Source organism: Rissa tridactyla, chromosome 9 (genome assembly GCF_028500815.1).
Source record: "Rissa tridactyla isolate bRisTri1 chromosome 9, bRisTri1.patW.cur.20221130, whole genome shotgun sequence".
In the NCBI taxonomy this organism is placed as follows: Eukaryota; Metazoa; Chordata; class Aves; order Charadriiformes; family Laridae; genus Rissa; species Rissa tridactyla.
The window spans coordinates 9,990,652-10,007,204 of record NC_071474.1 but is presented as its reverse complement, the minus strand read 5'-3'; the positions used below and the strand labels follow the sequence as shown (position 1 = coordinate 10,007,204).

Genomic DNA, 16,553 nt, shown 5'->3' with positions numbered 1-16,553 from the left:
GGATAGGGGTTTCAGGTAGCACAAGTCTGACCTAGCACATTTTGTTCTTAGTGAGAATCCAGTCCAGCCTCACATATGTAACAAAGAGAACCAGTTTCACTTGGAACAACCTTAACACATGGATGCAGAGAGCTGCTGGCAGAGAATCTACAGAGACATTACACAAATTTAAGGAATTGAGTAGGAATTGCGAAATTTGGATTCTGCAGGCCTCAACACATGGCATTTGGGGAAGATTGTTACGTTCACTTAAGACAATCTTAGTTCCAGAAGTCCACTGACTTTTTTACTGGAGATCACTACCGTGATTAGAGAGCGAGAAGAATGGAACGTGCCCTCAACACCTCAACTGCTGATGGTTCCCACGCAGAGATGTAGCTCAAACCCACCGCCGGTAGCCCTGGATCTACAGCCGTGCTGCGGTGCAGCCGCGGTGGAGGACAGACCCTGGTGCCCTTTCAGCACCATGGATGGTGACCTCCAGGAGCCCGGCTGGCTGGAGGTCCTGGCCACCGCAGGAGGCATCTTCCATCTAAACTCTTCCACCTAAACTACGCTCCACAGTCAACAAAGGTCTGAATACCCCCAAAGTTATTTTCACAGAAACTTTGGTCTGATAAGATGTCTACGAGAAAGGAGCTGACTAATAATTATTAGGACTGTAGTTCAACTTTCAAATGTGCCCGTGCATTCAGAAAAGTATTCTTATTTTCCAGTCCTCATGAGAGAGTTTGAAAATGCTCCTGTGTTTTTCTTAGCTATGGTTCATTTACTTTAATTTCAACAACAAAAATTGCATACTTCAAACCTTCACTGGTAAGCAAAAATACGATGCAGCTAAGATGCAATTGCTGTTGCCACAAACCCAACTGCACAGCAAATTAAACATTTTATTTTTTCTTTTTTTTCGTAAACCAGAAAAATTGTCTGTTTTACATGAAAACATCAACAAAACAAATTAGCAGAGGAATATTTATCCCAGAAACACTGAAACCTTTACATAGCTCCAATAATTTGTCATTGTATTCCTAAGGCCACCGAAAATCTCATAAGAATAAAGAAAGTTTTCATTACCCAGCCTTGTTTTCTACTGGTCTAACCACTACTCACTACAGAAAGTGCAGAGCACTTTTAGGGTGACAGAGCTACACACAGAAGGCCAGGTGATCTCTTAAAGATGCTTTAAAAAAAATTAATAATTAAATCTGAGGAAACCATTGGTGTCCCCATATACTACGACATGAACATGACTCACAAGAGTAGTCATCAGACTGACCTCTATTTTCCCAAAGTCTCTCCCAGGGCCAGCCTCCACAGACTGCTGTTCAATGAGCTGCATCTCAGTGGTTGGGAACACAAGACTTTAGCATTTCAAACCAAACTTTTCTAGCTAACAGTACTTTAAGTCTTTAAAGTTGGACTCAAAAGAGCTAGCAGCTTTGCCTGTTGGACACAAAACAATGGAAATCCAGCTCGTCCCTGGCTGTATTGGCTCTGCAATATCAACAGCTATAAAATTTTTTGTCAATAAACAGATCAAAAATGACTCAGAGGGCAGTGACACACAGTAGCTAGTGCCATTTTATAGCTAATTTTATGACTATAATCCACTTACCACAGCTACTGTTACAATTGGCACCTAATTCCAGGGGTTGACTTCTGCCACGTGTTGAGGGTCACTGCGCGTTGGTCAGATTAACCACTTTCCGTGTGACAGAAGCTTAGCAAATTAAAATACTAGCCTCATACTGACGTGCTGGTCAGCCACTTAACTTCACCAGCCTGGCCCTCTTCAGGACGTTACTGAATAACTTAGAGAGGCATACCAGACACAGCCTGGTTTTACTTACTGCTGTAGTATCTGGAGACTGAGGATGCACTCTGCAAAGCGCCATCCAAATAACAGAAGACAATCTGCATTCTCAAAGGAATTAAACTGTAAATTAAATAAGATCTGATACTACTGGCGTGATCTATTCATAAGAATTTACTTTAATTCTCCTGGCATTCAAAATAATCAGTTTTATCCAGAGTTTTAAAAGCACCTCCAGTTCAGTTTGATTTTCCATCCAGGTATCACAGGCAATACAGTTTCAAAAATACATGCATTGCAAGGGCATTTAACAGCACCCAGATGTCCACATACCTTTATTAACGGAGAGAACCAGCAGTAACAAGGCCCTAAAATCATCTCCTTGCATGAAATTGTGTTCTGGATTATTACTGGGAAAATGCTGGAGATCATTTTTCAAAACCAGGCCTGCATATTCCACAGAAACAGGTTTTGCTTTTACCTCTGAGGAATACAAATATGCAGTGTTTTTGTTCTTTGCAGCTCAGTGATTTACTGGCATGCCTCTTCCCATAAAATATTTGCATATATCTGAGAGTCAAACTGTTCTGATACATTCTGTTTTTGCCAGGAAGTGAACGCTTCAGTTCAGTGTAACTGAACATTTAAACAAGGACAGGCACCAGGACAAATGGCAGTGTAATTAACATACCAATGAAGAGCCAGTTGTTAATTACTATCCGTTTCAGGCATTTTGTATGAGCAACTTACCTGAAAAGCATTCCCATCTGCATGCTGGCAAAGCCAGTAATTAAACAATTCAACACCCCTTTTGCTTGATTAGAGAAAAAATTATAATTATTTTATATTATTCTATTTGTCACAGGCAGTCGACATTTAGATGAGGAAAAACTGCAGCAGCCCCAAATCTAAACATTTTAAATGAATGTTATGAACTGCCCTTGAACAAAACAGCAACATAAATACATGTAGGCTAGATGTAAGCTAATAGAGGCTCCTAATTTGAGCTAACTGATTATACCTTACAGTACCTGCTGGGCTACATGGAATGCAGCGCAGTTGCTACTTAGAAAAAGTACCACTTTTCTCTAAGGGGGACTTCAGATGCTACCTACAGAATGGAATGTGAATTTATAAGCCACTGAAAGACTTGGGAACAGCACCAGTACAATGGCAGGATTCATTTACATTTAAACAACAGTCGCTGAGAAGTCAGTACATAGCTCAGCCAAGCACCACCCTTAAAACACAGTAGTTACAGGAGCTGTAAAAAAAGGTAGAGGCACCTAAGTGGAAAGCAGGATTGAAACCGTAGGACAGAAATACTCAAGACAGGCAAAATGGAAATAAAAGCTTTAGAAACATTCCTCAATATGTAGAGTACCCAAAACAAAGGATTTCTCTCTCTCCCTGTGCAGATGGCTTTGCCCAGGAAAGACTAGCGTGCTTTGGGTACAAAAAAAGGAAATTACATCTATCTTGAAAACAGCTTCTAATTCATTACCCATCGCATGACTACGGCCATTAATCGATGTAAACAATGAAACCAAGACCCATTTGAAATTTTGACTATCCAAATTAAAGTTTGAATCAGCTCTTGTTAAAAAATTGGCATTCTGTGTTCGGTACTGAAGTTTCAAACCATGTGATTTATGCACTTTAAAGGGCAGATTTTGCTGAAATCCTGTAACATTTTATGACAAAGTAGTTCCTTCTGGAGTAGCCAAAAAGCAGGTATTTGGCCCATGTGGGTTTATTCAATCAATTAATTTTCATTTGGATTTTCATTTTAAACGATGGAAGACAATGAATGATTAATTTTGGGAAGTTTTTTTCTTTGCTTACAATGTGCATCTGTCTTATTTGGATTATAATCAGCAGCTAAGTAAAATGTACAAATGCGGCCTTACAAAATTTTTCTTTTCCTCATTTGACAGAATGATGGATACAGATGGGGTGACAGGAAATGCTTTGCATCTGAACAAAGGAAATACTGTTAGCAAGAAGTAAACCGTACCAATTGTTTATACTGCAAGCGCCCACCCAAGATTTCTGAAATTTCAAAATTTTTGCCTGTATCATCCAGCAAATCTAATTTTTTGCACAAATTATCTTGCAGCATGGGTGAAGGAGCACCTCTGTCTTTGCAGATTTCTTTCCCGCATAACCTTTATTGAGCCCACTCTTGCAGTCAAGAAAAGCATGTACCTTGGGTTGGTACCTGCCCACTTCTGCACCCAAGGCAGCGTCTCTGCACTGCGCAGCGCTGGCCAGACAGAACAGCTAATCCAGAGCCAATTCATCGATCTCTAAATACCGCTGGGCACCCAAAGACTACAGATATGTAGATAAACTGGAAAATCTGCCAGAGATCTACAACAGAGATCTGAATTCCCCCTAAATTCTTAAACTCAAGACCCCTCTTCTCCTTTTCTATTGCAAATTTTAATAACACTGTATTTTCTGCAGGTAGCACTGAATTAACACATTTTCCATTCTAACTTGTCAGTTATGAAGCAGTAAGCCCCCAAAAATTACCCTAAACGACACACGTATCTGATCTTCACAAGCCATTTAAGCATAATCTCCGAACACATCTTCATAATGACAGCCCCATTTCTGTCCTCTTAATAACAATAATCACTACATCAACAGTGTTATTTTGCCTTGACTGTTTTGAAAAGGCTATTTTTTTTTCCTTTGCTACCTCATCTTTACAGCAATTTTTCTTACTGGAAAGAAAAATCAGCAATACCATCTGGTATTACAGAAATCACCAATACCTCTCTTGTTTGCATTTTTATTAAGAGGCATGGGAAAACATTATTCTATTTGAAAAAATATTTGGAACTAACACAAGCTATATATGCAAATTTTAAATAAATATTCTGCGATAGAAGAGATATCCTGAAATGAAATCTTTTGTGTGCCCTATCCATTAGGAATATCAAAAAATGACATTTCTTCAATGCAAGTTACTGTTTGGTACACAGTCCTGAAGGACAAAGCATCATTACAGAACAATTCAAGAGGCACTATGATCTCATACCACAGATTGACTAAAATAAGAATCAATTCTGCAGTAAGAAAGCTACGAAAATACAAGAAGAAAAATCTCCCATTAGCTAATGAGTGTTCCATTTTTGAGACCTTTGTTTTAACATTGTCTTAGAAAGAAGACTACTTTTTTGCATCCCAGAAACATCAGAGCCCGTTATAACCTACATCGCTAGAACACTCCATTTACTCCTCAGGATGCTGTTAAATTGATTTTGGAGTTTACTGGATGCTCTATATCGTAATGAAGGGCAAAGCTGTTACTACTGCAGCAATAAAACACAACAACTTTTGAGCCCTGAGTTGAATAGACAATTTTGAAATCCAAAACACTGAGGTAGATTTTTTTTTTTTTAATCATCAATTTCAAAGCTGTATGAAAGCTAAAGAAGAGAACGGCCCGACTGTCTACTTCAGAAAGCCAGTTCCTTTGGGGAATATGGAATGGGCAGCATCAAGAAAATTTGTCCACAGCACTTAATATCTTAGTAATTTGAGTACAAACGTAAGACTGGCTAACAGATGATGTAGTTCTCAGAATGTCCAGCTGGAACGCGAGAATTATTTATCTCCACTTAACTCCCAAGTCAAACAAACAACACATACAAACAAAACCAGCTCCCAGAACTCAATGCACTTCCCTAAAACAAGAGCCCAGATGCAGGGAGGAGTTACAAGTTTTCACTGATATGACATAAAATTTGCTGTTAACTCACTACAAACTGAAAGCAAAGAGAGCTTATTTAACCATCTTTCCACAAGGTTCAACCCCAATTTTCTGGTATCTTCTATTAGCCGTAGGCTAAACGTACCCCCCAGCAGCTACTGTAGTTGTAATAGTAATGTCTTAAGCCTCAGCAACTCCTTTCACGGCTCACCGCCTCCCTCTGTCTCAACATATCTCTAGTAGATGCCCTTCTGGGGATATGTTGTTCTCCACACCTTCAGACTTTGGGCTCTCTGTTTAAAAAGAAATCATTAAAGGAGCTTTAGTGATTATGTGAACCCCAATTACTATTTTTTTTACAATTAAATATAAGAATACAATCCCAAGGATTCACAACATCTTAAAACGTAGCCAAAAATGTATCCTATGGGATCTGCCCTCTAGTGTAACTCCAGATAAACTCTGAAATCTCATGATTTCTTCTGACTTATGAGTTTGTGGCATTTGGCAATGCATCTCTGGGTACTACCCAGGGTGGCCCTTCCATATAAGGATACCTCACCAGGAAGAGCTGAAAGGATGCAACCAGTTCATTTCACATCAACTGATCACAGCAGAAAGTTGCTGCTCTGGGACCACCCATCAGACTGAGCCAGATTGGAACTCATCACCCAAGACCAAGTAACGTCCCAGGAAAAGAAAATGCTGAATTCATCAACAGTTTTATGTTTTCATCCCAACTTGATTAATACAAGAATCACCACATCATGTACTTCACTCAAGTTAAGGAAAATTTGACCCCAAAGTACCAACAGTTATGGACAAGTTTGCATTCCAAAAATATATACATTTAAAACAGACATGGCACTAAGTTACTTTGCTGCAAGCAGTAATTTATGAAATGCTTGTTACACCTCCACAATTTTTTTGTTCTTAAATCCATTTAATATGCCAATCTTATTTCAGGAGGAAATAAATTAACTCTGATGCTTTGTGCCAATGCAGATGAGCTTCCCACACACCTGTATTGTGTTTCACACTTCAGTTAGTTAGTCATCCACATTACGACAAACGAACAAAGTACATCTAACCAGACCCCATTCCCAAGGCTAAGCATGCAGGAAGAGGAAGAAAGAAGACTATCCCACAGACCCCCCAGTTTTTAAAGTGCTACGACAGATTGCAGCTATGGATGAACACCTTCACCAGAAAGAACTATGAGTTTAGATCTCGCACTGCCCAGGAAGCCCACAGAGGTGGCCTCACCCCCACCACAATTCAGTCCCTGACACTGCAATTCCCGTGACCACTAGCCAGGACACGCTGCAAACTGCTTGGGCTCCCATGAACTTTCATAACTCAAACTCTCAATTAAAAAAAAAATCACTGGGAAATGGATAAATCTGCACCTAATGTAAGAAGAAAGACGATGATGCAGAGCAGTGCATGGTTCTGTACCAGGAGATCCCACATTGAAAGACTTTCACATCCAGAATTACAGAACACCCAGCTTTTCTGTCTCTGCTAATCCCCATTCCACTATCTAGAATATGACTAAAATCACACGTATTTGTATTGTGGTAGCTGCAAGTTAATGTCTTGCCTGAATTATCAACTGTTATTAGAACCCCAGACAATTGCTTAATAAAAATTTAATCATATTGTAATTTCTAATCATCATTAAAGATGCTTAACAAGTTAATCTCTCTATTGTGCTCCCCTAATATCGTGGATCAGAAAGTCAACCGGCGTAAGGCAGCACAGCTTCACCAATACTAATAGGGCTACTTTCATGTTACTCCCGCTGAGGATCTGGCTCCGAGAGAAAATAGCAGTATTAAAATCCTCTCGGTACAGCTTTTGACTGTTTCTCTGCACTGCTTCGCAGTTAATCCAAAAAAATAACAAAAGCAAGAGATTATGACTTAAAAAAAACCAAACCACAGTGCAAATCAAGGTATTTCATGCAGCTCTATCTTCTGCTGTGCGTGGTAGAGCAAACCCAGCACTGCACTACAGATCGAAGGTCTCCTTTCCTCACCTCTTCACAGCTCAAAAACTCCTCATTTTGACTTCGTCCACACATAGCTACATTTGTCTGACAGCAACGCTCACGCACAGAAAACGTGGGAGGCTCATTAACAGCCAGTGAAGTTGTCTTTCATCTCAGATCAGTTCCAACTGCCTAGACGAGGAGTGAAATGATGCTCTGAAACCTCAGCTTTGCAGAAGTAAGCATTGGTTCCCTTCAGGAAACCAACATCCTTCCGGTGGACCGGCAATCTGTGCTTAAGAGAGCTGGAGGACCACACCGCAAGTCAACTTTAACCATGTCAGATTGTTGCACAGAGATGCATACAGCCAACATGCCTGGCTCTCGTTTGCCCCGTATTTTTTTTATGTTTCTTCAATGATCCCGTAACACTTTCTAAATTCACAAAGCGGTCAGGGGAGAATAACTGTGAAGCCCTGCTCTGAGGCTGCTCTGCGGCGCGTGCACACCACACCTCCTGCAACCACATCTTTCTGTGGCTTCACCTGCAGGCAGGTGAAAACAGAAAGCAGAAATAGTTGGGGCCACCAGGCTCGACTATAATTCAGCGGTTTCACCTCAAAGTGGTCAGGATTGTTCCTTCTGTGCTTAGCTTGGAGGAGCAGATTGGAGAACGGCAAACCAAACCCAAGACAAAAAAAGGCCGTTCTTATCCTGCTTTGCCTGCAAAACAGCTCACCAATTCCAGCTCAGTGTGCACACAGCGAAACTCTCCGTTATCATGCGCGACATGGTATCCTGGAAGCTAAATAATATTCATTTTAATAACCTTCTATTAAATATTGATTTTCATTTAATATGTAGAATTCTGACATTAAAACTTAATCTGATTGGCAAAGATCTGTTCCAGCTTACTTTATTGACACTTACTGAACCAAATTAATTGTTTATATCATAATATTTACTTTCAGTATGACAACTACATGACCAACTACATCAGGATTTAATCTAAAGAACAGCTTTCAAACATTAGTTGGCATTTACTCAAGCAAGCCCTTAATTGTCAGAACTGAACTTGACTCTACAGAACATGACAAGAAGTGATCACATATTAAAACAAGTAAAACCGAACTCCACCTTTGATAAAAATACTCCTCATTAGTATCGAGCCCAGTGCAAGATGCGTTGCCCCACTTGTTTTTAGCGTGGGACACTTGTTGATCCAACACTAAGTTGATCCAAGCACATCTCCAAAATACGTACTACGGCATTTCATCGAAACCTGTTCTACTCCATCACGCGCTCAACAAAATCCATGTTGCACCTCAGAGACGCGTAACACAACCTCGGGGAATGCCTTGCCCCATGAAAAATTCAAAGAGAAAAATTTAGTAAGTTTCTTCTCTTAATAGATGTGGCATTAACAGAAAGTATTTATTTCACCTTTGGCAAGAAAAACAAACATATGGCAAAGCCCCTGCAGGCACCCAGGTGCCCTAGGTCAGTTTCGACACCCTGTTTCGGTTCCAAGCGATGCTTCGCAAGCCGGTTTTGCTTCCCGACGATAAACCGGGCTGGAAAAGTAAATATTCCCAGCAATTCCTAGGGCAGCCGACCCCCGCTGCCCCACGGCCACCCTTCCCGCCTGGGGAACACGTCCCCTCTCTTTCTCCCGCCGTATGACCGCGAATGCTTATGCAAAACTGTTGGTTCCTGCGGCGCCTACACCCGACGGCAGCAAGCCCGGAGGGAGAGGAGGCGGCCGGGCTCCTCCAGCCCGAGAAACCCGCCGAGGGGCTCCCGGCTCTCCGCCTCCGCTCGCTCCCCGGGGCGGCCGGCTCCTGGCCCGGGGGCGGCCCGGCTCTCCCCGCCGCCCCCTCCGGCCCGCAGCCAGCGGCCCCCGCCGACCAGGAAAGAGCTCGGGGGGGGGGGCTGCCGGCCCCGGTGGCTGCGGGGACCACGCCGTCCCCGGGGGCGGGTGTGTTCCTAAGGCTGGGGAGGCGCGAGGGGGGGTCGTGTTGTGCGGCGGGGCCACATGGCGGCGGGACGAGATGGACTCCCTGCAGCGCAGGGGGCGACGGCAGCAGCAGCTACTCACCGGGAGGGTTTACCGCCGCCGGCGTTGCCATCTTGTCTCTGAGAAGAATTAAGACAAATGCAAGAGGGGAGGAGGGATGCTCTGAGCAGCCCGGGGGAGGGGAAGGCAGCCGGCGCCAGGGCGGGCCGGGTGGCGCGGGGGCGGCGGCGGGCTGCTCCCGCCCCGGGGCCCGGCGGCGGCGCTCCCCGCTCCGTGCGGGGCGGCCCCAAGATGTCCGATGGCCCCCGCGCCGCGTCTGCTCATGCGCCGCCTGCAGTGAGCATGTGCCGGGCGGCCGCACATGTGCGCTGGGCCCGCGCCCGCCGGCATCCCGGCGGGATCCACCCGCGCTTCGCCCCGCGGGGACCGGGGAAGAACGTGCCCTTCGTCCCGGTGCCAACCCGGCCGCCCCCTTCGGGGCTCGAACCCGCGGCCGCGGTACGGGCGGCTCCTCACAGGGCGCCAACGCCCCTGAGGGAGAGGGCTCCTGTGGAGGCCCGAACGCGGACCAGGGGGGCAACGGGTGGTGGTTGTGTGCTGCCCGCCGGCCCCGAAATTGGGGGCGGGTGGGGGCGGTTGGGGTGCTGCCCACCGCCCCAAAAAAATGAGGGGGAGTGGTTGAGCTGCTGCCTGCCACCCCTGAAACTGAGGAGTGGTTGGGGTGCTGCCCGCCACCACCACCAAAAACTGAGGGGAGGCGGTTGTGTGCTGCCTGGCACCCCCGAAACTGAGGGGGGGTGGTTGGAGGGCTGCCTGCCACCACCGAAATTGAGCGGGGTCGGTTAGATGGCTGCCTCCCACCACCAAAACTGAGGGCCCTGCTGAGAGGGTGCAGGAGGGGAACCATTGGACAACATTACGGCTATCCATGTCATCCCCAGGTGACGACGGATGTTCTCTGGAAGATGGAAGTCTGTATACCTCCAACGCTATCTCTGCTTGGGGTTCCCATTTCTGTAGGCCCCCAAGATCAACACACATGCTGGCGTTCAGCTTGGACAAGTGTGGAGTGAGCCCTAAAGCTTTTTTGGGGGGGAAAGAGGCACCATGGTGTCCTCTTCATGTTACATTAAGCATATGTCTGACTGTGAGATGGAGGACTTGGTGCTTCAAATGGATAGTGCTATACGGAAGCAGCTTTGTCCTTTGTTAATGATGCTAGTTTACTGGAATTACAAAGGAAAATAAAATAACTCGTTCTTGGAGTTCTTAAAAAAAGGTACCCAGGAATTCAGAGACGGGTCATTTTGCCCTCCTCCGGGTGGAGTGTGGGAATTGTGTCATGTCCCTCTATAAACAGTAGATCACCTCACACTTGTGTTCGAGCTAAGTAGTGCAACTGAACAACCGATCCTTTGTAACTCACTTAGCTCACAGTTTAAGGCTTTCCATTACAAGCGCAAGGACTAAAAACACACTTTCGATGAAATCGGAGATTTTCTTTGAAATCTCATAACTCGGGTCTTTCAGGGAAAAAAAAAAAGTATCATAGAATTAACAAACTGCAAGATTTGTGAAAAGCAACCAGTGTGATAACTGCAGCAGTCACGTGTAATATGTTTGTAACGCTGAAAAAAAAAAAATAATACTTCTGATGGCTTTTTCGCACCCCTGGAATGCTGCAAAGGCCTGTTAATCGTTAAACGCCTCGCCGTGGCTGTGCCCGGTTGCCCTGAGCAGCCCTGCAGAAGGTAATGGGAGCGCTCAAAATGAAAAGTTGCAATTCAGTCCCTTGCTTTGCTGAATAAGTAACCTGAAATAGTTCAGCCATTAAGAAGTAAATTGGCAGAAAGATGGAGAAAGCATGGAGGCTGTGTTTACTCGTTTCCCGAAGATGAGTTTAATCGGAGTAGCATTAAATGCTCCTGCTTATTTAGAAAGTTTACTTTATCTTTGATTTATTGTGCTTTTGCCTATCAGATGTTGAGCTGTTTTTCTAAGCATCTTACTGCTTTAGTGCCTCCCGATGCTGCGGAGTTTTGGATGTTCAGCAGGCATTCTTAATTCTTATCTTAAGGCATTTACCCTGATAATACTAGCAGATTGTGTTAGTATCAGCAATTTTGTAAATACAGCTTATTTTCATTCAGATAAAACTACGCTTTTGTGATTTTAGAGAACTTTGGTCACAGTATTTCTAGATTCTTACCTTTAATGAGGACAGCAACATTGGGAGTAACTTACCCTGCTGCAGAAAACAGGGCATAGCTCAATTCCTTCAGGTTGCTGTAACTCTTGGGTTCAAATTGCAGACGTAATACTGCTCATGAAAGCTTTTCCATGAGCCTTCATTATGTCAAGTTACATACATGCATAAAGGCTAAAGGGCCAAACCCCTAATATCATAATGTTAGTAAAATAACTTATAAAACCATAATTTACAGCATTAGGCACTTCTGAGGTGTCCTCTGAAGACATTTACAAGTATTCATGGGTTCAGCCTTATCTCTGTCTTATCAGAAAAGCATTAATATTTCTTATTTCATTTCTATTTTAGAGATAAGGAAGCCACCCTGGAAAAAACCAAACCCAGAGGGATCTGACCGTGCGCTATCGTAGCTTTCGACAGATGTATGGAATAAGGCAAACAACAACTGAATATAAACCAATGAAACCATTCAGCTGTGTGTGCTGTCCCCTTGTGTAATATCCCATGAGACATTAGATTAGCCCAGGAAGAGCACATTACAGCCAGTGTATCTGATATTGTGCTGCACCCAAATAAGACCTTAGGGCTTAGAATGGAACACGTTCTGTCAAATTTACTGTGAATCAGACATAATTATGCAAATAAAGCTCCTTCTCTTTTTTGTTTGGTGTGAGCTTTGTTGAATCACTCTGTTCAGTTCCACGCGCGATTCTTTGTTCACTTAAGTAGATTGAGAAATGAGATTGATTTTTCTCCTCCCCATCTTCTCTCTCTCAATAGGCGGTATTAGCAAAGCCTTTCAGAATCCCTGAAACAATCCATAAATGAATGGAACTATTCTCTGTTTATCTGTAATAAACCGCTTCCTTGCTATCTCATGCGGAGCCTTTCCATATCTGTGGTGAGATCTGTAACACTGGTAACTGGAGAAACCACCACTGCTCTTAAAATTACGTCCTAATAATGGTGGAAATGCATGCTCTGTGTTTTACTTTTGCTGTAATACAAAGAACACATACACGGTAAAGCATGAAATCAATCTCGTTGCTGAATTCATGTTTTTCCAAGTTCATGCCAAGCTGTGTACCTTGAAAGCCTAATTCCTATGGATTTAGGGGTTCCTCAAAACAGAAGCAGGGACAGCGCTAGACTCTACCCTCACGCTTGCAGAGAGGTTAAACAGCTCTATTATCAACGCCAAGCGCAAAATATAATGCACATGCGAGAGAGCAACATGCAAAGATGTCACTGTTCATGTGGCACAACAGGGGGTGCTTCACTTACCATATTAATATAATTACAAACAAGTGTTGACATGATGCGTAGCAACAGGAAAGTAAATGAATTAAGAAAAGTGATTTTTATCTCAATCTCGTTATTATGTACCAGCGAATGTCTGTTAGGTGTCTTTACAATGGTTGTTTCCAATTTAGAGGGCCATTATTACTGATACTAGCACTCAGCATACATGTGTATTCTGCATTTTGGCACTAGAGGTAGAAATAGATCAGCTGAGCACTGCAGCAGACCGTAACTGCTTCTCATTAACCCCTTTCCTTTGAAAGTTCAGCACTGGCCTGCACATTGGAAAACCTGAACGTGTACCTTTCCATGCGTTTTCATCCCACGCCGGGCACTAATGATTTCTAAAAGACTTTTGTTTCTTTTAAATAGGGAAAAGTCAGGGGCTTTTTATTATTTCCTTTGAAAAAACTGAAGTCTTTCCAAAATGGTTTACTCCATGGGAATGAGGAAAGTGCAGAAACCAAAATCAGAAAAGAAAAAAAAGTGATGAACTGAAGTGAATGAGAATGTATGTTCAGTGCCAAAAATGGATAAAAAAGATCTTTGGCTTTTCTTACCAATTTATGGCAATTCCACTGTAACAGAATTGAAAATCAAAGTCTGAAACCTTGAACCTACAGTTCCCCAACAGAATTTTCTTTTCTGGGGACATAAAGAAGCTGAACGAAGTTTTAGGCATTTTAATCCAGTATAATCAAAACCAGGGACATTTGAGTAAAGTCTCATATTTTAATAAGACCTCCCAGCTACGTTCTTTGTTCTGTGTGTCCATTGCAATTGAGTTATTATATTGCATCCAATTAATCCAAAAGTCTTGGATAGTTTGGAACAAGTACGATATATGTATATTAAGCATCCCCATCCACCCAAGAACTCGGAACTGGAACATTACGTGCCCTTTTTAAATTTGTTTCGTCACGTATGGATGACCACACTTGCCTAAATAAGCTATAGAGAAAATGATGAAATTTAAAACATGAACTATCATAGGAAGGTCTTAAAAGTGTTTGTTAAGGAAATTACAATCTTGTTCTTTAAACTATCCCATATAATTTAAAAGAAAATTGTATTCTTCCTATAAAATGCAATAAAATACCTTGATAAGAGTGTGGAAGTTATATTAATCTCTATTCAGTCCTGGAGGTATAGAAATGTAATTTCTATGATGTTCTCTACAGTTATTGCTGTTAAATTCTGCAGCGCTGTTCCTTTAGGGAAAATGACATTGAGTATTAGAGAAACCCTCCTAAAGGTGAACTGTCCGTGGCAGAAGTCCTCTTACCTAAGAAATGTAACCGGGATCAGACAAGTATTCCTATGCCAGTAAAAGTCTGCACTAGGAACCAAACACGGAGGCATCTTGCCTCTCTTAACTTCAGCTCTAACGTTTCAGGCTTCTTCGAAGTTTGTATAAATTTAACTATGTATTAACAACTGAAATTTAAACAATCAATCTTGATTGTCAAGCCTAAGAGTGCAATAGCTAGTACAAACACATTAACCCATAACTTGTTTTCTTTACTATGTTTACTAAGTAGATTTTATTTTATTTCCTGATCTTAACGTCCCTCACTGGCAGAAGCCCTGCCAACAATAGACACCATTAAGCTGATACAGGCTGTTAGTGGTTCCCTCAGGCACAACTGACCACATAGCATATGGGAATAGAGTTTTCACAGTGCATACCTAATTATATCCCTGGAACCATTCTGTGAAGCAACCGGGTGAAAAACCAAAAGCTATAAATGATACTGGTCTGATTACCAAAACCCCAAGACATGAACAGAAAGATAGATCCCAGAAATAGCACTGGGGCCTGAATCAGCAAACTGACGTGAAGATCAGAACTACATGAGTAAAGCCTTTTCCCCCAAATGCCATGTGTCTCACTTTGAAAAAAAAAAAATAAAAGCTTATTCATTTGAAGGGATGCATTTCCAGTATATTATAATCAGGATATTATGATTTAAAGCATGAGGTGAGTGAGACCTGTTGGCTTGGAGACACAGAGTCATGGAATCATAGAATACCAGGTTGGAAGGGTCCTCAAGGATCATCTGGTCCAACCTTTCTTGGCAAGACGGCCCAGCGCCCTGTGCATCTGAGTCTTAAAAGTGTCCAATGTTGAGGAATTCATTACTTCCCTGGGGAGATTATTCCGATGGCTGATTGTTCTAATTGTGAAAAATTTTCCTCTTGTGTCCAATGAGAATCTCCCCTGGAGTAACTTGTACCTGTTACCCCTTGTCTTCTCTATGTGACTCCTTGTAAAAAAGGACTCTCCATCTTCTTTGTAGCCGCCCTTTAAATACTGGAACCTGGTGATAAGTCTCCCCTAAGCCTTCTTTTCTCAAGGCTGAACTAACCCAGTTCTCTCAGCCTTTCCTCATATGGCAGGCTTCACAGTCCTTTCGTGATCTTGGTGGCCCTTCTGTGGACCCTCTCCAGCTTGTCCACATCTTTTCGTATAGCGGGGACCAAAACTGAACACAGTATTTCTGGTGTGGCCTGAAAAGTGCTGAGTAGAGTGGAATAATTAGTTCTTCATCTCTGCTGGTGATGCCCTTGTGATGCAACCCAGCATCCCGTTGGCTTTCTTTGCCACAGCAGCACACTGTTCACTCATATTGAGCTTGTTGTCCACCAGGAGTCCCAGGTCCCTTTCCACAGAGCTGCTTGCCAGCCAGGTGGATCCCAACCTGTGCTACTCTCCTGGATCGTGTTTTCCCAGGTGCAAGACAGTGCACTTGTCCTTGTTGACCTTCGTCAGGTTCTTGTTAGCCCACTCTTGCAGCCTATCCAGGTCCTCCTACAGGGTAGCTCTCCCTTCTGAAACATCCAGTTCCCCATGGTTTGATGTCATCAGGAAACTTCATCAGGGAACACTTGATCCCATCATCCAGATCACTTACAAAGATATTAAACAGCATTGGGCCCAGCGTTGATCCCCGGGGGACCCCACTTGTGACAGGTTGCCAGTTTGAAAAGGAGCTACTGACCACTACCCTCTGGGTGCAGCCTGTCAGCCGGTTTCCCACCCACCACACAGACCACTTGTCTAGGCTGTAACGCATTAGTTTCCCAAGGAGGAGGCTGTGGGGAACCGTGTCAAAAGCCTTGGAGAAATTGGGGTAGACAATGTCCACTGTTCACCCTACATCAACCGAGCAGGTTACTTTGTTGTGGAAGGCAATCAGGGCTGTCAAGCACGATTTGCCTTTGGTGAATCTCTGCTGGCTTTTCCCAGTTTGACTTGTGGCAGCCCCCAGGAGGATTGGTTCCATAACTTTCCCAGGGACTGAAGTAAGACTGATGGGCCTATAAATTCCTGGATCCTCCATTAAGCCCTAAATGGAGTTCCAAGTCAGTAGACAGCCCTGAACATCTTTAGCCCTTTCCACCTTCAGAAATAAGCTAAATTCTGCAGAAACAAACATGCACATTACTATCAGCTACAGCAAGATGAAGGCTTTCTTTTACAATTCTGCCACT

At 43.2% G+C, this 16,553-nt stretch overlaps 1 protein-coding gene across 2 annotated transcripts in view; it reads right to left on the bottom strand.

Annotated features, from left to right (window-relative positions):
* Window positions 1–9,741, bottom strand: part of ARNT2 (aryl hydrocarbon receptor nuclear translocator 2) — a 108,389-nt gene extending 98,648 nt beyond the window's left edge. For both annotated transcript variants that reach the window (XM_054214986.1, XM_054214987.1), the window contains exon 1: window positions 9,629–9,741. In XM_054214986.1, the coding sequence (XP_054070961.1) occupies window positions 9,629–9,659 (31 nt within the window). In that variant the 5' untranslated portion in view covers window positions 9,660–9,741. The remainder of the gene's footprint in view (window positions 1–9,628) is intronic.
* Between the last annotated feature and the right edge of the window lie 6,812 nt (window positions 9,742–16,553).